The 21247-nt window shown below is 39.5% G+C and overlaps 1 protein-coding gene across 3 annotated transcripts in view; it reads left to right on the top strand.

The window, feature by feature from the left end:
- LOC134799101 (serine/threonine-protein phosphatase 2A 56 kDa regulatory subunit gamma isoform-like) overlaps positions 1-21247 on the top strand; it is an 85204-nt gene that overhangs the window by 37716 nt on the left and 26241 nt on the right. The window contains exon 1 of one of the 3 annotated variants that reach the window (XM_063771493.1): positions 18098-18595. The exons of the other annotated variants lie outside the window; for them this stretch is intronic. Coding sequence (XP_063627563.1) covers positions 18247-18595 — 349 coding nt within the window. The 5' untranslated portion in view covers positions 18098-18246. Of the gene's footprint in view, positions 1-18097; positions 18596-21247 lie in introns of those variants that run through there. 3 annotated transcript variants of the gene reach the window in all.

Below are 21247 nucleotides of genomic sequence, written 5' to 3'. Positions count from 1 at the left end.
CACGCTATTCTGCTTCTTACTGCACCATGAAACTACACTGCCAGACAAAGTGAAACAAAATCCTGAATAGGACCTCCTATCAAGAACATTACTGCCCCAGTCAGCGTCAACAAACCCGGTAAGCTTTGAATCAGACTCGCTACTATACCTGAGGCAATAGTGTTTTGTTTTCTTGAGATAACGCAAAACACGTTTGGCATGAGCCCAGTGTTCTCTACCATGACAGTTATTAAACTGGCTCAGATACCCTACACTAAAAGCAATGTCAGGCCGTGTCAAAACCGCTAGGTACATGAGACTACCAATGAGTTGTTGATAAGGTAATTCAGTATCACAGCTCTCACCTTTATCTAAGTTCAATCTTTCCTCCATAGGAGTTTGAGCAGTGTTACAGTCTGTCATATTGAACTTATGCAACAACTTGTTAACATAATCCTCCTGATCTAAAGTTATTACATTATGTTCTTTATCAACACACACATTCATACCTAAGCACTGTTTGACCTGACCAAGATCTTTTAATTTAAAATGTGAAGACAGTACCTGTTTCAAACTTTTGGTTTCCTCTTCATTATTAGAAAACACAAAGAAATCATCGACATATAGAGCTACTACAGTCAAACCATTGTCATTTTTCACATATAAGCAAGGTTCAAGTTTAGACCTAGTATAACCATACTCGGTTAAGCAATCATCTACCCTCCTGTACCACGCCCTTGAGGATTGTTTGAGACCATATATGGCTCGCTTCAACTTAAGCACCTGTCCTTTACCTTCAGATGAAGGAAAGCCTTCTGGCTTCTCCATATAAATATCCTCCTCAAGATAGCCGTTCAGGAAAGCAGTAGTCACGTCTAAATGAGAAATATCTAAATTTAATTGAACCGACAAAGCAAATAAAAGTCTGAGAGTTGTATGCCTTACCACTGGCGCGAAGGTTTCGTCATAGTCCACTCCGTACTTCTGAGTATAGCCCTTGGCTACTAACCTGGCTCGGAACCGCACATTGCCCTCACTATCGTACTTCTTCTTAAGTACCCACTTGCACTTTACAACACTAGAGTCTTTTGGAACGCTGACAAGCTCCCAGGCCTGGTTGTCTTCGAAACTTTTCAACTCTTCTGCCATAGCTTATCTCCATTGCTCTTTCTCTGGTCCGCGCAAAGCCTCTGATAGTGAAAGACCACTGGCATCATCCATCCTGCTAGCATCTGAACATAGATTTGAAATGCCATACCTTTCAGGCGCTTTTCTTTGTTCTGCTGTTCTCAGGACTGGACCGATTCTCTCAGGAGCAGGAACATTTTCAGGAACTGAAACACTCTCAGTTGTGGTATCTGCATCCTCATACTCACTAGGGTTCATTGACTCAAAAGATGAATCAGTCAAAGTTCTAGAAATATCTGGACTCTCATCCCCCACTGAACTTTGACACCCTACTTCAGCTTTTTGTATTGTTTGTTGTTGAACTTCAATTTGGCAATACTCTTGTGTTTCAAAAACCTTTACGTCCCTCGCTGTGAAAAATGTTCTCTTTTCAGGATCGAAAAGTCTATATCCTTTGACCCCTTCTGGGTAAACCATTAGGATAGCTTCCTTAGACTTTTTCTGCCACTTCACCCTTTTCTCTTTGGGGATGTGGACCATGACAGTACTGCCGAAGATTCTTAGGTGACTTAGGTCTGGCTTTGTCCCTGTCCACATTTCAAAAGGTGTTTTGTTGTTCAATCCTGAAGCTATTGTCCTGTTCCGTAGATAAACTGCACAACTACACGCTTCTGCCCAGAATTCTGTGGGTAGCTCGGAGTCAAATAACAGGCATCTAGCCTTCTCACACACCACACGATTCTGGCGCTCACACAACCCATTTTGTTCAGGCGTATAAGGGTTCGTCCGTTGATGCAGTATCCCATTTACCTTCAGGAACTCGCTGAACTTCTTGCTGCAAAATTCAAGACCATTATCACTCCTTATAATCTTGATCTTTTTGTCAAGTTCATTCTCAACTTTAGCTTTAAATTCTTTGAAACAATCCAGAGCTTGACTTTTCTCTTTCAAAAAATATATAAATGCCATACGACTATAGTCATCCACAAATAGCAAATAATATCGTGATCCTCCAAGAGATGTCACTTCCATTGGACCAGCTATATCCATGTGGATAACATTCAGTAAATTGTCACTTCTATTGCAATTATTAGGAAATGGCAGTCTGCATTGTTTGCCTTCACAACATACCTTGCATTTACTGATGTCAATCTTGTCGCTAATACTGAAACCTTCCACTGCATCCTTCATTTTCGTCATGTATGAGCTGTTAACATGGGCGAGACGACGGTGCCAAGTCTCGGCAGACACTGCCATAGCAACGTTGGTCGTATTTTCTGGCATATTCAATTTGTAAACGCCGTTTGTCAAAGTAGCCGTAGCAACAAGCTGTCCACTTCTGTTGTAAATCTTACAACCTTTCTTAGTGAAGTCTACTTTATTACCTTTCTTTATCAGTTGGCTTACAGATAACAGGTTCGTAGTTAAACTCGGTACACATAAAACATCTTCAACAGTTATGTCGAACTCACTGTCGGGAGTCACAGTCGTAATCTGTACGTTTCCGGAGCACAACACTGGCATACATGCCTTATTTGCTGCAACTATCTCGCGAGTAGCCGGCTCGTACGATGCATTCATAACCCAACTTTCATTTGCCGTAAAATGGGTACTAGCGCCGCTATCAATGTAGTAATCATTTTTCTTAAAGTCGGCACTTAAAAACACAGCACTGAATGCATTCGACTGTTTACGTGTACAATTTTTTTCGATATTTGGGCACTGATTTCGATAATGCCCCGGGACCTTGCATCGAAAGCATTTCACATTGACAGTTCTGACTTTTGACATTTCGCCGCCATCCTGTTTACCACAGACAATCTTTGTTTTATTCTTCTTGTTATGTTGGTAACTTGACGTACTCGCGAACGCACTCTCAGTCTCGTTCCCATTCCTTGTCAAATTTGAATTTTTCTCTTCCATGTCTAAAAGTTTTGTTTTGATGGCATCTGTCGTGATAGAAATGCCGGAATGCTCTATTGCCATGATCATTGGGGAATATTTCTCAGGCAAACCTGCTAATAATAGCGAGCCGATCCATTCATCACTAATGGCAAAACCCGTACCACTTAATTTTTGACCATTTTCAACCATTTTCGTTACGTATTCTGTCATCGAAGTCGAATTTTCGAGTCTTATGGAAATTAAATTTCGCAACAACGTAATTTTTCTGGCGAAACCAGAGTCATCAAATAAGCTTTTGAGTTTAGTCCATAATTCAAACGTAGTTTTGATGCCTTTTACATGGACATACAAGGAAGGGTCGATTGTCAAAATCAATTTTGCACGGGCTTTTTCGTCATCTGCAACTTCTGTACCCGTAGCTTCTGGCTTACGCGTAATAAACTTCTGCGTGCCCTCTAGGATAAGAAAATTCTCTGCAGCGAAAACCCATTCACAATAGTTCTCTCGGCCACGTAACTTGGGCACATTCGTCACATAGTTTGGTGACGACATCTTCGGATTTCTGTCACAGATCGCACTCACAATATATCACACACGATACACTATAAACTGGCAATCTAATACTTGACTAACCCCCCGTATTTATCACTTTAAATCGCCCATAACCTATAATTAATAAAATACGTGCATGTTAACCGAAGACTATTTATTGTGTGACAGAACGACATGACAGCAATTCATATAAAAACATATTTGGAACACCACAGTTCCATATTTAAATCAACACTGTAGATGGCGCTGCTGGATATCATAAAACTACATCCATCTATCCCAAATCAAGCATCTGACAGTGCCGACGCGTCAAAAAGATTCGTAGAGCCGAAACCGAAGCTAAGCTTTGCTTTCCTTCATGAGCGTAGGTAAACTGAAACGGGCCCAATTAGGTACCTGAAAATTGGACAAGCCGATAGGAATCGAGTTTATGGATCCTCGACCAAAGCCATCTGGTCATCCGACTAGATTTTGGATTTAGGTAAAAAAAAGTAACAGTCGCACCAGAAATTTCCGTTTTTATAGAGTGGCGTATCTGCAGTTATGGAGTAACCTGTGCTGCAGCGGAAACCGTGGGCGCGAAGGAAATTGGAAACCCAGATACGACTCGAAAAGCGCTATCTTTCGGGAAAATTCATTTCTAATGTCGATATAAAAGCTAACGGTATAAGCCTTGATAACAGTTTGGACAGGTCTCAAATTCGCTTGCTAAGTAAAGCGCTTATTACATCTATTACGGTCGTCGGGAACTTGCGACAGGGGGCAGAGATTTGCAACAGTGTGAAAATTTCAAACATTGATATTTTTGGTAATTCAAAGACAAAGTACTTACCGTTAACAATGTTCTGATATTTCACGAAACGGAAAACTTGGTTTAATCCGCTCGGCCTCGGCGACTGTATAGATGTAATAACACTAATAACCGCTCAAGTAGGTAATTTTACGCGCGTTATTTCTAATGGCGTCTGTCAAATCTAAAACGCCGTTAATAGTCGTTTGCCCCTGTCTGTCACTGACATTTGTGTTTGTTAAAAAGAGAAATTGACAGTGGTCTGCTTATTAATATGATTAAGGGGAAAGATTCATAGGCGGTGTCACCATCACCACCAACTACTTAAGGCCAGACCGATCGTCAAATACCATTAATGAAATGAAAATGATTACAACTATAATAACTTCTGTTAAAAGATCAGTGAAATGGCCAAAGAATGCGTCGTTCTCACGTACCCGTATAATAATGTGCATTTATCGTACAAGTATGATAATTGCATCTCCGACACTTGCTTCGGTTTCTTGCGCAGAAAGAGCAATTACATAGTTGTTTGTTGTTACGCTGTGTGTTATCACGCGAACCTGCTTAGGCTTCAAGTTTTTTATAATGCACTTAAACTTGATAAAGTCGTTTGAATCAATGAATTTAATTTATTTCAGAAAACATTTGCATATTTATTTATTTATCGTATGACATTCAAATTACACTGTTCATTAATTAACTACATAGTTTATAATCTAAATCTACATTTTTCCAAGTAGGTGATGGCTGACGAGTGCAGCCATCAGATATGGTTTTAAAATCTACCACTGGGCCATCGTACTTTATTAGTGGGCACTCCAAAACGATATACGCATATAGAATTAAACTAAGTACAGTCGCCATCAGATATATCGGAGCGGCCAAGGTGCTCACAAATATCGGAACACGCCTCTATTGTCAGGGCGTTAGAGCGCGTGTTCAGATATTGTGAACACCTTGGCCGCTCCGATATATCTGATGGCGACTGTACTACATAATATTAATAAAATACAATTAAATTAAAACGGCTACTAATCGTAATCGTAACGTTAATCGGCCGTCAAATTTGATATGAATACCTTTTCCGTTCGCAACATATACGTTTACAAACGGATTAAAATGCGGGACGATTCTGACGAAATGTAAATATTTGTTAGTTCCTATGTTGTTACGCTATTATTATCTTACCTCAAATATACCGCCATGATTTCAGGGCTTACAGCCAGCCATAAACATGCCGAGCTGTTTGATCTCTGGGCACCGGAAAAAATCATGACATTGATTGTTCTGAGTTTTTTTGTTGCAAACGGGAGATCTTTCAAATTATAAAAGTTTTAACGTTGGTTTGACGTCAAAGGTTCTTTATACGATTAATTTTAATGCGGCATTAGCTGTGCACCTATCTTCGTATAGAAAAAGTGACTTGAAAAAGTTGCAAAGAATATTCAGCAAAAAAATTTACCGTATTTAGGGGAGGTCAGGAGTCTTGATAATATATGTACTGTTTTTATCATTTCACCAGCAATTTGAATAGCTGAGAATCACTGTTTTTCAAGCCGGGCAATGTTTTTCAAGGTAGGCAATAACAATATTGAGCGAGTTGACTTACCTACTATTAAGTGTTTTTTCCATAAATATGTACTAATAGATGAATTTTCATTACATCCGGCGTCTTCAATATAAAAATGGCCAACCAAGCATTGTTTTCCCTCGCAAATTGCAATAATCGTGGTCTTGACATTGGTCTGATCGCAAATAGCAAAATAAACGCTGGCGCATATTACTCGTATAAAGACCATTATTTCCAAGGGCACTCGACGACCAAACATAACGACGTTTTTATTCTAGTGTTTTTGTTTAAGCACTACGTACTATACGAACGGTCCAATCTTCTCTGCCCTATATTTCCTAAATGGTTCATAACCACTCACATGCTTGATATTTTTCAGTGACCTCTATTATTATAATAAAATAAGGGTGACAGCTGGTAGCTACAGTTACCAAAAGCAAGTGAGTGGATAATGTCAAAGAGCGCTACGGGCCAATAAAAAAAAACTAAAATCCTTACGAAATAAAGCGGGTTGTTTTTTTCTATTCATACAATATTACGAGAGGAAACCCTAAGTACATGTGCTCTAAAAGTTTATACTCACAAGATTGCGTGGCCGGTGTGAGACTGTGAGTAAACAACATCCAATTTGCATCTGCGGAGGATAGTCTAGCCTCACATCACACGTAGTTTAGCTCGTGTAATCTACCCTTTGATACAACTTAGCTATACAACTTTGTAATAGACCGAGCCTGCGTTGGCGGCATATAATTTCCATGTCAGTACGCTCGGCACCACATTGAGAAACGAACACCTTATATATGTACAATGTAATACCAAATGAAAATGAATCTCAATGTGTCGCTGGCACATTAGTGGCAGAGAGTAAATAGGCGTTTTCACAATTTGATAGGTCAAATGCAAATAATAAAAATTGTACATGATATAAACAAGAACCACATGTAGGTATGAGCATAGAGAAAAAAGTACATAGAGTGCTCACTCCATACATCAGTTTTGTTACCAAAACGACTATTATTTTCGTAATCGAAATTATCAGTATACTGCTACTTGACAATAGATGTTGCGGCGACCGAAAAGTCTAATGCTCAACAATTTTTAGCTAATATTATAACCGGATTAACCGGAACTCTAATTTCAACTCCTTCTGCTTCTAATAATAGTTGTAAGTTGTTGTTCAATACAATTATCGTGAGTCACACGAGAGACATGTAGTAACGAGTAGCGGTACTGATAATTCCGCTACGCGATGCTACATGTCGACTACGAAAATAATAGTCGTTTTGGTACCCTAAACTGATGTATGGAGTAAGCACTATATTTCTCTATGGCATGAGCGTATGCATATTACGTAATTTCAGAATAATCCTCTGAATGGCCCTCGAACAGCGTGCGATTTGATTGTTGCACTGTAAACGGTACTAGCGCATTGGGAATTGTGCACGCCGTCTGGTACGTTAGACACGCTTTGTTTGATTATTCTTTCGGGGAATAACATTATACGGATCTTATGCATGTGAAGGTGCTTTATTCATACATGTTCACGTACATTCGTCATCAATAGTAACGGGTAGAACTACTTGCGAAAACCTGCCACCTCTTAAAGCGAGGTTTAGGGCTCATTAAGACGGCACGCGAACTCGCATGCGATTTTAGTTACATTGCTTACCATTGAGGTTACATCAATTCAGCCTACCGATCAAATAACGCAATGTATTGAAACTCACATGCGAGTTCTCCCACCGTCTAAATGAGCCCTTAGACCAAAAAGTAAATTGCATGCAAGTTCTTTAAAGAGAATCTAGAAATATTTCCACAATTCGCATCTACAAATAGAAAAAAAGAATAGCAGAAAATTATGTATATACAACGACACTATTCCCACACTTAACTACCTACAACAGTTATTGAACGTGATGTGTCTTTTCCACGGCGATAAGCGACTAAACTTGACCATCAACTACGGAGCCCTAAAAAGTGATAGTGACTACGCTAAAAACTCCTCAGCATAGTTAAAGCCACCCAGTGTAAAGTGGCTCACGTCCGCTTAGCTTTTTATGCAACATCCCTTTCTTTGTGCTGTGTTCCGGTTCCGGAGAAACGCTCAGGGCTGCGATGTAGCAAGTACTTACCTACAGTCAGTGGGTACAGTCACTGACTGTCGGCCCGATTCGAACTTTAAGATACGTCAATTAATAGGTCTAGAAACGACATGGATTAGATATTTATGTCAGTGTCAAATGTGACGTTTCTTCAAACAAAAACGTCACTTTTGACACTGACACATCTAATCCATATCGTTTCTAGATCTATTAATTGACGTAGGTATCTTAAAGTTCGAATCGGGCAGTGTACTTGCTATAGTCAAGTCTAGGTTAGTAGATTATGTTTATGGAGCAATATAAAGATAGACGATTCTTTCCTATAACTTATAATTTACTTAGAGTGGTATTCCACCTGTCCAATTTCTTTGTCCAAAGTGTATTTCGTCTCACATTTTGCTTAATGAGAGAGTGAGAATTAATGATATTGGACCAATATATTGGACAAATCGAATACCACCCTTACTTTCCTGAAATAGTACAGAATGGTAAACAATGCGTTAGATGGATTGGCTCTAATAAATGTCGGTGTTGACCAATACAAATATCTTGCTACCTGCATGTGTACACTTGATCATGATCGATCAATGACAAACCGCACATTTCTCTCATGTGTTTGCCAAAATCGATCATAGCACACATTTCTTCTAGTTGTAGTTACTGCGTTTCAATCATCAAGGAGAGGCCGCGGACTGAGAGTAAGCGACGAGCGGCAAATCAAGACCGCGCTTGACCAAATGTATGAACGGCATTGATTTGCCGCTCGCTCGCTTGCGTCCAGCCCGCGACCAAGGGCTTGTGCACAAATCACGCGAGGTTCGACAGGGGGAGGGGGGCTCACGAAAAAATCACGATAGATCACGTTGGGGGAGGGGGGGTCTAAGGAAACCTCACGTGTATTTTTCTACAGTGAACGAAACTAAGAAAAAAAACCTACCACATGAGTAGATACTTTTTCTCGGTTTCGTTAAACATAAATCTTCACTCTGCACTTCAAAATAGCGAGTATATTTAACGAAAATAGAAAAATAAACAAGATTTTCTATATACAATACTATTTATCTTAAAAGTGTCGAATGAAAAAATGACAAAAAAATACACGTGAGGTTGTGTGGGGGGAGGAGGGGTAGCCAAAAACCTCACCAAATATCACCAAGGGGGAGGGGGGGTCAAAAAGTAGCCGAAAACACCTCGCGTGATTTGTGCTCAACCCCCAAGAGGAAACAGACTCATTGGATATGTTCCAATAAGATTCTAAACTGACAACTCATTTGTCTAATGTGTGTCACAGATCAGGGTGATATATGTATTTTTTGTCCTATTGGGATTCAAGAAATGTAACGCTAACCTAAACTGGCGATATGAAAAAGTACATTAACTCATAATATTAAACCTTACTATATACAGTCAGTTGCACATGTTTTATATTCCATGTAGTTTAGTTTTATTATTGTTTAGTTTGTATTTTTTGTCTCAATAAAGTCCCCAATGTTGCACAGATAGCTGACCGCCCCTCCAAACAAATTTCTATGCAGGGCGGGTAAGTTATATTTGCAGCTGACTGTACATCATAAGGTTGAATATTATAAATTAATGTGCATTTTAGTAGTAGTAGTAGTAAAACACTTTATTGTACAAAAATCAAAACAAAACAGGAAAAATAACATTCGTCATTAGTACAAAGGCGAACTTATCCCTTTAAGGGATCTCTTCCAGTTAACCTTTGAGCAATTGAGGGATTGATTGATTTTTGATTTTCATGGAGATATGTGGTTTTCTAACAAATTGGTATCGATTTTGGGCAGGGCTTATTTATGACGTTGAGTTACGGTCCTGTGTCAGGAAATGCCGATACCAACATTTTTTAAAGATTGTGGGAATGTTTGTAATACGAGTATGAACGTATAATTGAAAATCTTGCTTCGTCCTAACCTCCTTATAAAAATCTTGTTTTAAATTATGGGATGGTGGCCTATAAAATTATAGAAGTTACGGCGCGACCATTGTCGATTTTGTTGTTCCTCTAGCTCTAGTGGTAGGTATACATATATAATTATGAAAAACAATATAAGTACTTGAGCCGTCTCACAACAGCAATTTTATTTTTTACGAATTCGACTGCCCTCCGACCCCGCAAAGCTAATATGATTCGACATTTCTAGAATCTCATTTTGTTTACGCGTGTCAAACAAATATATTTACGTGAAAATCAGCCTACGCGACAAATACAAGATACGTTAGCCTCGAAGCTAGTAAAATGTCCACGAGCCTGGATTAATCCACAATAACAACCGCTTTCACAACAACAAAGGCAGAATCAGGACAATGACGATAAAAGCCTGTTGACAACTAGACTTTATGTCTATGTCTAAATGGTAATTTCCATTTCGCTACGTTATAGTGGCCTCGATAAAAACAGGCTTCTTATTAGATGGAATAAAACATGCCATAATACGTAAAGACAAATACATAATAAAGGCGGTTAACCTCATCTGCGTACGATAATGGAGCCCGACCAAAATATTGGTCAACATTTTGCGTTTTTCTCGAGAACGATTTTTTCTGTTCTATACGGCACGACCGAGGTTTGAACCCACAATTTTTGACCATCATACACATACGAAAGGTTGATACATATATCCAACAATATCTTGAGTTGGATTGCGAGTAATAGACAGATCGGAATGTCCTGTAGGTCCTACCTAATGTTGTGGCATTTGAAAATTTTGAAATAAGTTAACGCTAATGCCTCGTAGTAATGATATTTCTAATCTATATTTAATAATATTTATATAATATATTGCGCTATCTATAACCTCCTACTAAGCAATCTAGTAAGCACAAGATTAAAATAAATAGCGTTACGAAAACAAATAAACCCTTTTTACCCTAAACTCAAATCCGGTCCGGTCTAACATGTAAAAAAACTGTTGCAAACGCGAGAAGGCGGTATCTTGGAGCAATCAGTACAATTCAGTACATAGTTAGAGTATCCGTGCCAACAGGCAATATATGCCAAACACCTGCGGGAAATGGGTCAGTGGGGCCGCTTGAGCGAACTCTGACCTATACCTGTGTAACATACAGGTTAAGCAATTCCAATTGCGCTATATGAGAAAGCCTGAGAGATTTTTAGAACAGTGGTTGAAAATACCGAAGAGTGGGGTGTACAAAAACCTTCGATAGATATTGGATCAGTGAGGACACTTAAACGATCTCCTTTAACAATCCAACAGGGCGCATACATTGGCAAAACGTAGTAAAAACAGTGGAATGTGGGAAATCTGACAACACTAACTGAAAAAGGAATAATGCTAAGTCCACCAAGTCGACTAAGTTACCATTTGGACAGCCGACCGACAACAGAAGGAAGGAATGGAAAGGACAACATCAGGGTTACCTTCAGCTTTTATTAACCATTACTTTGGTTAGACAGTGAGACATCTATTCTTTCTGTTCCATTTTCCACCAAACGATACTCAAAAACCTACGGAATATTCGAGTTATCCTTCCTTCGAGGCAATTTATCCCAATATTGTATGTGGCACGAGTTTTTTCATTGATAGTTTCTCAGTAACCTAGGCTATCTTATTTTATAGGGTTATCGTAGGTCGTAGAAACTCTTAGGTTTTATGATATGTCTAGGGAATTCAAATATTATTAGAGGAGTGCAAAAACGGGATTGCTTTTCTTTTTTAGTGCTAGGCAAGTCGGATTCGATTACGGTTAAAACCAACTATGTAAAGCTTTAATATAGCTGGTTGATGGTTGACCGCTAAGAAAGTGTAGCTCATTAATCTTATTGTATTGTATGCTATGAATAATTGCGAGTTATTCTGAAAAATTCTAACTCATAAAAGTTCACACTACACCTTCATTATTTTAGAAAGTTGCGATTTCCTTTCCTGTAGGTGCATTTCTGCACATCCTATTTATATTTCTGAGTAGTATTTTCTGGTTTTTTGTAGGTAATTGTACAAATTATTGAAGACTAGTTATTACAGAATAGTTTTAAAAAAAGCAGCTAGTGCGCGGTGGTGCGCTAGTGGTGCTCACTTTCTGTGAGAAGGTAGCAAAACTATTATCAGAGATACTAAACGAAACAGCTTTATTATATGTGTAAACATTAAAGCAAATACATTGTATATATTCTGTGAAATACCAATTAAACCTTGAAACAGAACGGTCATCACACATCGCTGGCTACGGACTAATCTCCCTTATCAACGAGTTGCCTTGCGGGCTCCTCTGTAACACCGTCTTATGTTGTTTGACGAGGATACCCAAGGCCCTGGGGACCTAGTATCACAGTCTAATTAATGCCAAGAAAGCTCTGTTTTTACACTATAGTGACATTTAATTGGCTAATTTACCATATAAATCATCCTGTTTTTCTACAATTTTTTGACTTAAATGACAGATTGGTTTTAATGGTTTTACCAAAGAGGTTGGCCGGTCGAGTTTCTCCTGTCAATCCTGAATAGTTTGAAATTCTTGTTTTTTTTTTGGGATTTTATCGGCTAAATCCCATAGAAGAAAACTAGAAACATTGAAAACCTACGCTGGCGCTATCTCTAAAAACCTTTGACAGTTGCTTTCCATTGGAGCAATCAAAATACCTTTATTATCCCGGATACAAAAACAAGGATCATCTACAAACGTAATTATAGGAATTCCCCATGCAAATCGTGAACGCAATGAGTTCCCGTTCTTACACTTTGAAACATCTAACGGAACGGTCATCACACATCGCTGGCTACAGATTAGCAATCTCCCTTATCTGAGAGTTGCCTTGCGGGCTTCTGTGTAACACCGTCTTATGTTTGACAAGGATTCGAATTCCCTCGGGACCTACTACAGTGTAGTTTAATGATAGTAACCTATCTTCATACATTTTGGAATTAAAACTTTTGTGAAGTAAGCCATTTTTAACCGACTTCAATTTCATAGAAGGAGCAGGTTCTGTATTCGGTTGTGGCTATTTTTACAAACCGCTTTAGGTGAAATTTGGCAAGAAGGTTTTCCTTGAATTGTTTTATATTTTGAAATGTAGTCCTTTGGATAGGGGACGGGAAATAACTCATTCCCAGTAGCCAGCGAAGGCCAAAATTCCTGACATGTCAGGAAAATTCCTGTCATCTGGTAACCCTATGGGGGGGTCAAGCCAAGTGTGACAGTGCGTATTAACGACCTCTCTTTTTCCCAAAAAGTGTGTCAAGAAGGGAAAAAGGGTTAATGGACGACCCCTAACTTGTCTTCAAATATTGCAAATCAATATTCAGCGTTATCACTTAAGCTTTAGGAATAACTTAAAAAAAATTATTAAAGGTTAACTTAAATGGTAAACAAATACAGTAACCCTACGTAATATAGAAAATGAAGAGTACAAACCGGAAGATAATGCGAAATCGCCTATACCATGGTTGTCAAAATTACCTGATCATTTGTAACCTTTATTGCAAGGAGGTAAGATCTACCGATGGTCAGTTAAGTATTTTACTTTTGGTACTTTACTACAAGGGGCATCGACTCTTACATTAGTTGATTGATGCTCCGCTTATGACAGTTATGACGAAGCAGTAAATATCAAAAACCATTAATATCGCATTTTTGTTTAGACGTCGCTATGTGGAAAATATGTATCGGTTATTTATGAAGGACGGACAAAAGCGATGTATGCTTGTATTGCTTGTGCCTCTAATATTAGTTGGAAACCTCAAAACAAATAAGTGAATAGATGAAGTTATACGTTATTCATGAAACTGAACTTAAAAATGTATAAGACACAAAATTAACTTTACTATGGAAAACGGAGTTTTTACCATGTATACATTGTATACACTCATCAAGTTCCATCTTCATCTCTGGCGTGAAGTAGCGCAGAATAGGGCAGAGTGGCGCTCTCTTGGTCAGAGGCCAAGATCCTTTTTGGGTCACTCACTGAGCCAGTGATGTAGGTATGTATGTATACACTCACCAAAACAAATATACATACATAATTTAATACCCCGTTTTCGTATATTGTAAATGACCGTGTTATTAGCTTGAAATCAAATTAACTTCTATTTGAATCCTAGACATCCCTTTGATTAACAGACGAAATAATTATCCAATCGGGCCAAAACGCAGACAGTGATTCCGGGAAATCCTCCAGAAAAGGGGATGCGAACCCACCTACGCTATCGTAAAAATATGGATAGCATAGTTCCTATTCCCATTGGCTTACGCGCACTCGAAAGCTACGAGAACGCAAGACCACAAGTAAATGCCAGGTCTCTGAAGTCCTAATACCAACGCCTAATCGGAGACCATGCAATTAAAGTGGTTAAAATAAGGCGAATATTTGTTAAGCATAAGGAATCACCCCAGACGGCGGTGACTTCCTAGAAACGACAATATCAGGGGCAAACTTTGTTTGGGTGGGGTGCGTAAGTTATCGAAACTGAAACGTCTTAAGAGAAAATGCGGACGGACAAGGGTAAAAACTTCGATTTTTCCGACTCGAATGTTTCCTCCACTACAATGAAGATTCGGTCCTTTCAAATACGAGAGACGAGATATACCATCAAAGTCTACAGCCAATTCGTCAAAAATTAGTGCACAATTTTGGAACTAACGGTAACGGATGTAGCACCAGTTTACTTTCCTCTCAAATACCTACACTTGTATTATCCTTAGGCTGTTCGACTTGACAAGGTGTTATGGCAGTAAGAGACTTAAAAGCTTAAGGCTTATCTGCTGAGTACATTTGTATTACATATGCTGTTTTGGCTCTAAAGACTGTGCCAGACGCACCGCTGTATAAGATTATTGATCGCTTTAATTGCGCACAAATTGTCTGAGGAAGTGAATGCTTGGTGACAGGTGAGGTAATGAAATTATGAGGGGCTGTGGTTCATTTTATTTAGCTTAGGGTATTTAAGGGTTGTACAAAATTCAAATGGAACCGGGAGGACGAACGATAATGACATATTTACATAGAAAGACAATAACCACAATATCTTTAACTTTGAAGATAGAATCGTTGTTTATCGCACTCCGTATTGGGGTCATTGTATCGTATTTTCATGTTTGAAGAACGACACCTATCGTTGACTTCCTTTACCACTGGCTGCTGTCCAGGCTGTTAGGTCGTGAAGACTCAAGTTATCAGGGCTAGGGCAAGACAAGACTGTCTTGTAGCAGTTGTAGCCCTGATAATTCCTGGAATGTATGAATACCTATCTCCTTTCACAATCTCTTGTTCGAATCAGTAGCGTGCCTAGGATTTCGGAGTAAGGCAAGCCGAAAGATATGTTTTCGTAATAAATGTCCAATCTCACTCTTTGGACTCAAATGAATTTGCTAGCGTATCGCGGCGAGATATCATAGCGCACAGGGCATACTAGGTACTAACTACTAGATAGAATTTCACAAACATATCAGAGGGCCTACCGCGAACACTGAAGTTTGCAAATTGCATGCTTCGTTCTCTTTCACTCTAATTACGTCTTAATTGGAGTAAACCAACAATCCTTGTGTTTTGTAAACGGCCATACAAAATGTTCTCTTAATGTGACTGACTTATCTGAGAATACACAAGTCGGGTGTTGGAAATGATATCCCGTTTTTCTACAAAGTTTAATGATTTTACCTTGTCTTCGTTGAGTAATACGTGGACGCATCTCATATCGTCACAAGGAACAACTTCATCCATTGTTAACACTTATAAACGTCACAACAAAGAAACAAATCCACATTCACTACTTAATTCAAATTCACTTAAATAAATTGAGCTTTCGTTACTTACGACTCGACTAAATAATAATACACTTGAAGTAAACGCGTGCCCGTGCGAACTTATGCAGCTAACTTCACACCAAAGGCCAGGCTTTAAATCGCCTTATAAAATTGCTATACATACCAACAAATAGTTACATCGTTCTATGGCGTTTGTAGGCTTAGAGGGCCAAGAGCGGGACGAAAAAGCAAGCCCGGTTGCAAGCCGACGAGTGCGAGCAGGATAGCTAGAACATCCTACGCCTGATTTCTTTCGCGCGGACGAGGCGCCAGCGCCACCACGGCAAAAATTTGCAACACGCTGGCGCCGCGGTCCGCGCGCAATGGCTTGAATTTAGTAATACGGGTTCATTTGGCGCGCGGTTTAAAAATAATCTATATTGATTATTGATCTTATCACTACGTAATTTCGGTCAGGCAACTAAGGCAAGCCCGGCTTTTGGGCTTGTATGGAAGTACCGCCACTGGTTCGAATTTATTGTGGTTGTGTCCCTTGTCAGTGTCACTAAACTACGTCCTCAAAGGTCGTCCTTAAAAACAATCGCAATGTTATTTTGCTTATTTTGTTGTAGAATAATGTGCAGTCTACGCCATTCATTATTATACTAAACACCGGATGTTTTTCATAATCCCGCCATTTGCAATTCAATAAATCATAGTCTATTGTGTTTTCGATACTTTTTGCAACGTTTGCATCATATCTTTACTTGCCAACCACTGCTTACACTTCTACTTCTGATATAGCTACCTACCGGCTTGGTTCCTCTGGTGATTTATTTAGCACTTGACATTAGTCAAAATACAAGTCAGTTATGAAAATTTTGTACCTTTACCCTGCCGTAAGCTTCGCACACAGCCAATTATTATCAGAACCCGTACCATACCACACCCGTACCACAGTGTCAAAACTGACATATACGCCAACGTCTACGTAATCTACTTTCTATACATCTCGCTCGCACTAATATGTCAGTTCGAGCGAGATGCATAGAAAGTAAGTTACGTTCACGCTAGCATTTATGTCAGTGCCAAACTGGTGGTAGCCACTTCTGTGTGTTAACCCAAACACCAACAATATTTGTGCTAATTTGCATGAGGTATTGTTTTGCATAGTTCAGCTCGTTAAAATGACACGACGTCTCCTATTACCGCCTGAGCGGAGACAGTAAACATTGTATCGGGAAATATTTATACCGTGTTTATTCGAAGGTTCAGAAGTGTTCATTGATTTAATTTAATTGCAAGTTGGAATTAGACTCCGCGTCTTTGTGAGATAAACTGTGAAATGTGTTTGTGATGTGAATATACCTCTAACTCACAGCGACAAGCTTAAGATCATCTGTGGAGCTTGTCTTTGCAATAAGTTTTTTTTTGAGGGTCATCTCTTTGTACTTTTCTCTTAGGCAGATTTTTAGGACTATGTATAAGTTAACCGGGGTTAAATTGAGGGTTTCTTATAATGTGAACCGTTAGAGGGGTGGAGTTTATTAACCTATTAACTATTTGATATAAATAGTTGCATATCTATCTGCTAATTATCCCTTGGTTTAATATAATCAGTGGAGTGGCGATAGGCGCGGGGTGTAAAGGCAGTCGGGTGGATGCTCTGACCCACGGCCAATGTAAACCCGCGCAGGGGTGTCGCCGTAAGTGGCTCAGTATAACAGCTTTGTGGTCAGTATATATAAATATGATCTGTTCCTAAAAAAACATTGTGTGGGTTTTGGAGTTTTTATTTGTGTATTTCAACTTAGAATCTCGAGCTCTTTCGATAGGAACACTCATATAAGTGTTCTAGTTTTTTACTAGTATTTATTTAATTTCGTTGCATTTGTATGAAGTCGTCGACACAGGTCTTTATAATGCTATAATGTCATATTATAGGCACTACGTCATGTCATATTTTCTACTTAACCGAATGTACCGCTCAAAAAAGTACCTATACGTTACATGTCACTTTTCATTCGTGTATTACCTAATATTAAGACCTCATTCGGAATTCGGGTCGATATAAAATAGAAGTGTAAAAAAATTGTGTTAAACCGTCCTATCTCAGGAACAACACGTGTTGATAACAATATTAACAATGTTTAAAAGAGTTGCGTTGAAGCGAAATTACGCGCTCGTTGAAGCGCACAGTAATTTGAGATGCACTTCCGCTTCATCCTTCTGAGAAGCGATTATGTAAATCGCGTGCGACACGAGGCGACAGCCCTATAGCGCGTACACTCCCATGCGGACCTATTAAGTTGTATCGGCATAATAGTGTCATAGTGAGATAAGTCGTTACGGAAGGGAAGGCAGTATAGAGCGGCGATAGGTGCGCGCGCAGGGCGGCGGGCGCGGCGCGGCCCGTCAGTCCGGCCGCCCCCGCCGCTCGCTCCGGTCCCGGCGCCGCCGGGTGCTGTGCCGGATGCCGCTGCCGGCCGCCGCCTGCGATGGTCCACGCCGGGCCGGTGCGCGCTCCTACCCGCGCTATGTTCACCGCCGCTGAGACGAAGCCGCGCCGCGCCGTCTCCCCGCTCGGTATTCCGAAGTCCCCGTCGTTCCATTCGGGACTCGATCTGGTCGCCAGCCAAACTACCAAGCGCTCCGAAAGCGTGTCCGACGTCGCTCGTGCGTTCCGTTTTGCGCTTTTCTCTGGTGGAATGGAGGCCCCGGGTCCGCCGCAGAAGGCGCCGTCGCCACCGGGCGCGCGCAGCCCGCCCGCAGCTGCGATCACGCCCGAACGGCTCGCCGTGCCCGCTGATAAAGAGAGCCTCATGGTCCAATTGCCCATACTTAAAGGTTCGTCGATGTCACCTTGAAAATTCAATGTTTACATGCATATCGCTTTAGCTGTTCATTTATCCGCCACCGAGATAAAAGAAACGTTTGTAAACGGCTGCGTTTCGCGTCGAAGCATAAACGAATTATCATCGTAACAAAATGCCGCAAGTATCTACGAATTCGATACAAAGATGCGTCATTCTAAGCGTGACCGCTAGCCGGCACAACATGCGTAGCCCAAACTCGCCTACGCCTTAGCCTTGAAGAGGTCAGCTACGGCTAATATGTTCGCCGTGAAAGGTACACTAAATGGCGAAAATGCCGCAGAAATATATCGACCCGCTGTCCGGCCGGCCCATTAAGTATGCCATGGGAAAATGGAATGCGTCCTTGCCGGCCTGCAGTCGATTCCCATTCACATTATTCATGGTATGCTAGGGCTAAAAATAAAGGTTGTGTCGCTAACGTGCCTAATGATGGTAATTAGTTTGCTAAGGTTATGTGCTCGTTTCAGGGAGGTAAATGTGTTAGTGGTTGATACATAATCGTGTTTCAACGCCGTCTAGAAAATACTGAAGTTTCAGAGTTGCCCGTAAGAGATAAGTTTGAAAACGATTGCGATTAATCAAAAAATACAAAGTCTACAAACAAAAAATGATCTAGATAGTTTTCACCAAGAATAACATACTGGAGATTTGTCAATAAAATTTTCGAGAAAAGGTTTATCCACTTATGAAATATGGTCCCTGTTTTAGGGTTTAATGAAAGAGTTACTTTTTAGCTACTTTCAAAGCAATCGTCCTTCCATAGAGGTATATTTTTGTTTTACAATCAAGTAAAACTCAAAGCTTATACGTATTGGTTATCGATATGAAAATGGAAAGCAGACCCACGTAGCCAGTGGTCACCCCTAATACGAATAAACGTATACATCTATACAAATATATTATAAAATGTAACTAAACTGACCGCAGATATACTCACAGAAGTAGATTTAAAGCATAAATAACCATTTGGGCCCTTAGAAAGGCTTTAATTAAAAATCTTAAAACTAGATGGCACCATTCAATAAGAATATGCCTAAAATGCTTATTATTAAGTATTGCATATATATGACACCGGCCAAGAAAGTTTAATTTTACGTTTAGAAGTCAAAGATTCAACAGTTGATAGATTCGTACAAAGGCTATTAAAGCTAAAATATAAAAATAGTAATAAAAGGCACGCAAGGATCAGTGTTTTATGTAGGTTGTTCGTTTTGAATATTTACTAGTCTCTAACCTATACTCACACACAAGGCACGACACCAGTTTACAATCAATGTTATGTACAGTCAGCTGCAGAGAGAGGTTACTCCCCTGTCCCCCCCCCCCCCTGCATAGACTGATTGTATGCATGGGGGGGGGGTCACCTCCCTCTGCAGCTGACTGTACCGTACCTATCGATGATGTGAATACTGAATATCGAACAGATGCTAGTACGATACGACCCCATTGTAACCGAATTTATGTATTCCAGCAATGACCGCATCGGGTTGTTTATTCAAGTTGTTTACCCAATCAAAGGCAACTTTGACTTAGATTGGGTAAATTCAACCTTTTTGTACACAGTTTATTGTGTTGATTGATTCCTTTGTTTAACGAAAACTATTCTTTTATTTATACAAATATACATGTCACTTTCATTCCTATTACAGAAGTAAAGCAAAACCAAATAATTATGTAATAAAATAAGTGCAAGAGATTAAGTCCCGTTTTTGTTTTAATTTTATGAGTGAAAATCGTGTTTGTTTAAATCAACATAAAGCAAAACCTTTTTATGTTTTCCAATTTTGTGGTCCGCTCGTCACATATTCTACAGGAAAGATGAGTGATACGACTGTATTTGTGTTAATCATTCTGAAATTATCTGAAAAATATTTTTCTAAGGCTGTGTGTTGACGTCACACCCTTCAGTCGCATATTCGGCTTTATGTTACCACTAGGGGAGGTACGGGACCATTGGGCAGTCGGGAGGCTCGGGCACTCCCTTGTGTGTAATACTAATTAATAAGTCCTGATTTACTCCTGTCTCCCCAACACCTTATAAAACAAAGTCCCGCGCCGCGTCTGTCTGTTTGTGTGTATGTATGTTCGCGATAAACTCAAAAATTACTTAACGGCTTTTCATGCGGTTTTCCCGTGCGAAGCCGGGGCGGGTCGCAAGTTATAAATATAATTGTGTTGTTATCTCACTCGGTAATCGCAGAGGACATTATTATAATGCTTACTGTTATTATTGTTTGTTATTATTTCAAATGGTAAGTCTTTAAGAAGACGGAAGTGGTTAGATTCGAATAATTATGCACTTTTTAAATATTAATGTCTTGTCTAACACAACAAGCACTGATATTCAAATGTTCCCGTTTACTACCACATGGAACGAATAAAATGTATTAGTAAATATATTACTCTGTTAGAAAATTCTAGTTTACTTCAATAAAATGCACTAAACATTTCCTAAGATCTAAAGTACTTATCTAAATATAGTAATTATCAAATCCTAAAAAAAAAATATATTTGTTTCGTTAAATATATGTACCTACTCTGATTTTTTTTAAACTATGCTCATAGGAAATAGTATGGAACGCTTGCATAGAAAATGTATACGTAGTACTTTAAAGTAAAAAAA

Source organism: Cydia splendana, chromosome 18, assembly GCF_910591565.1.
Source record: "Cydia splendana chromosome 18, ilCydSple1.2, whole genome shotgun sequence".
NCBI lineage: Eukaryota > Metazoa > Arthropoda > Insecta > Lepidoptera > Tortricidae > Cydia > Cydia splendana.
The sequence above is the reverse complement of the archived record's forward strand: the minus strand, read 5'-3'. Positions and strand labels throughout refer to the sequence as shown.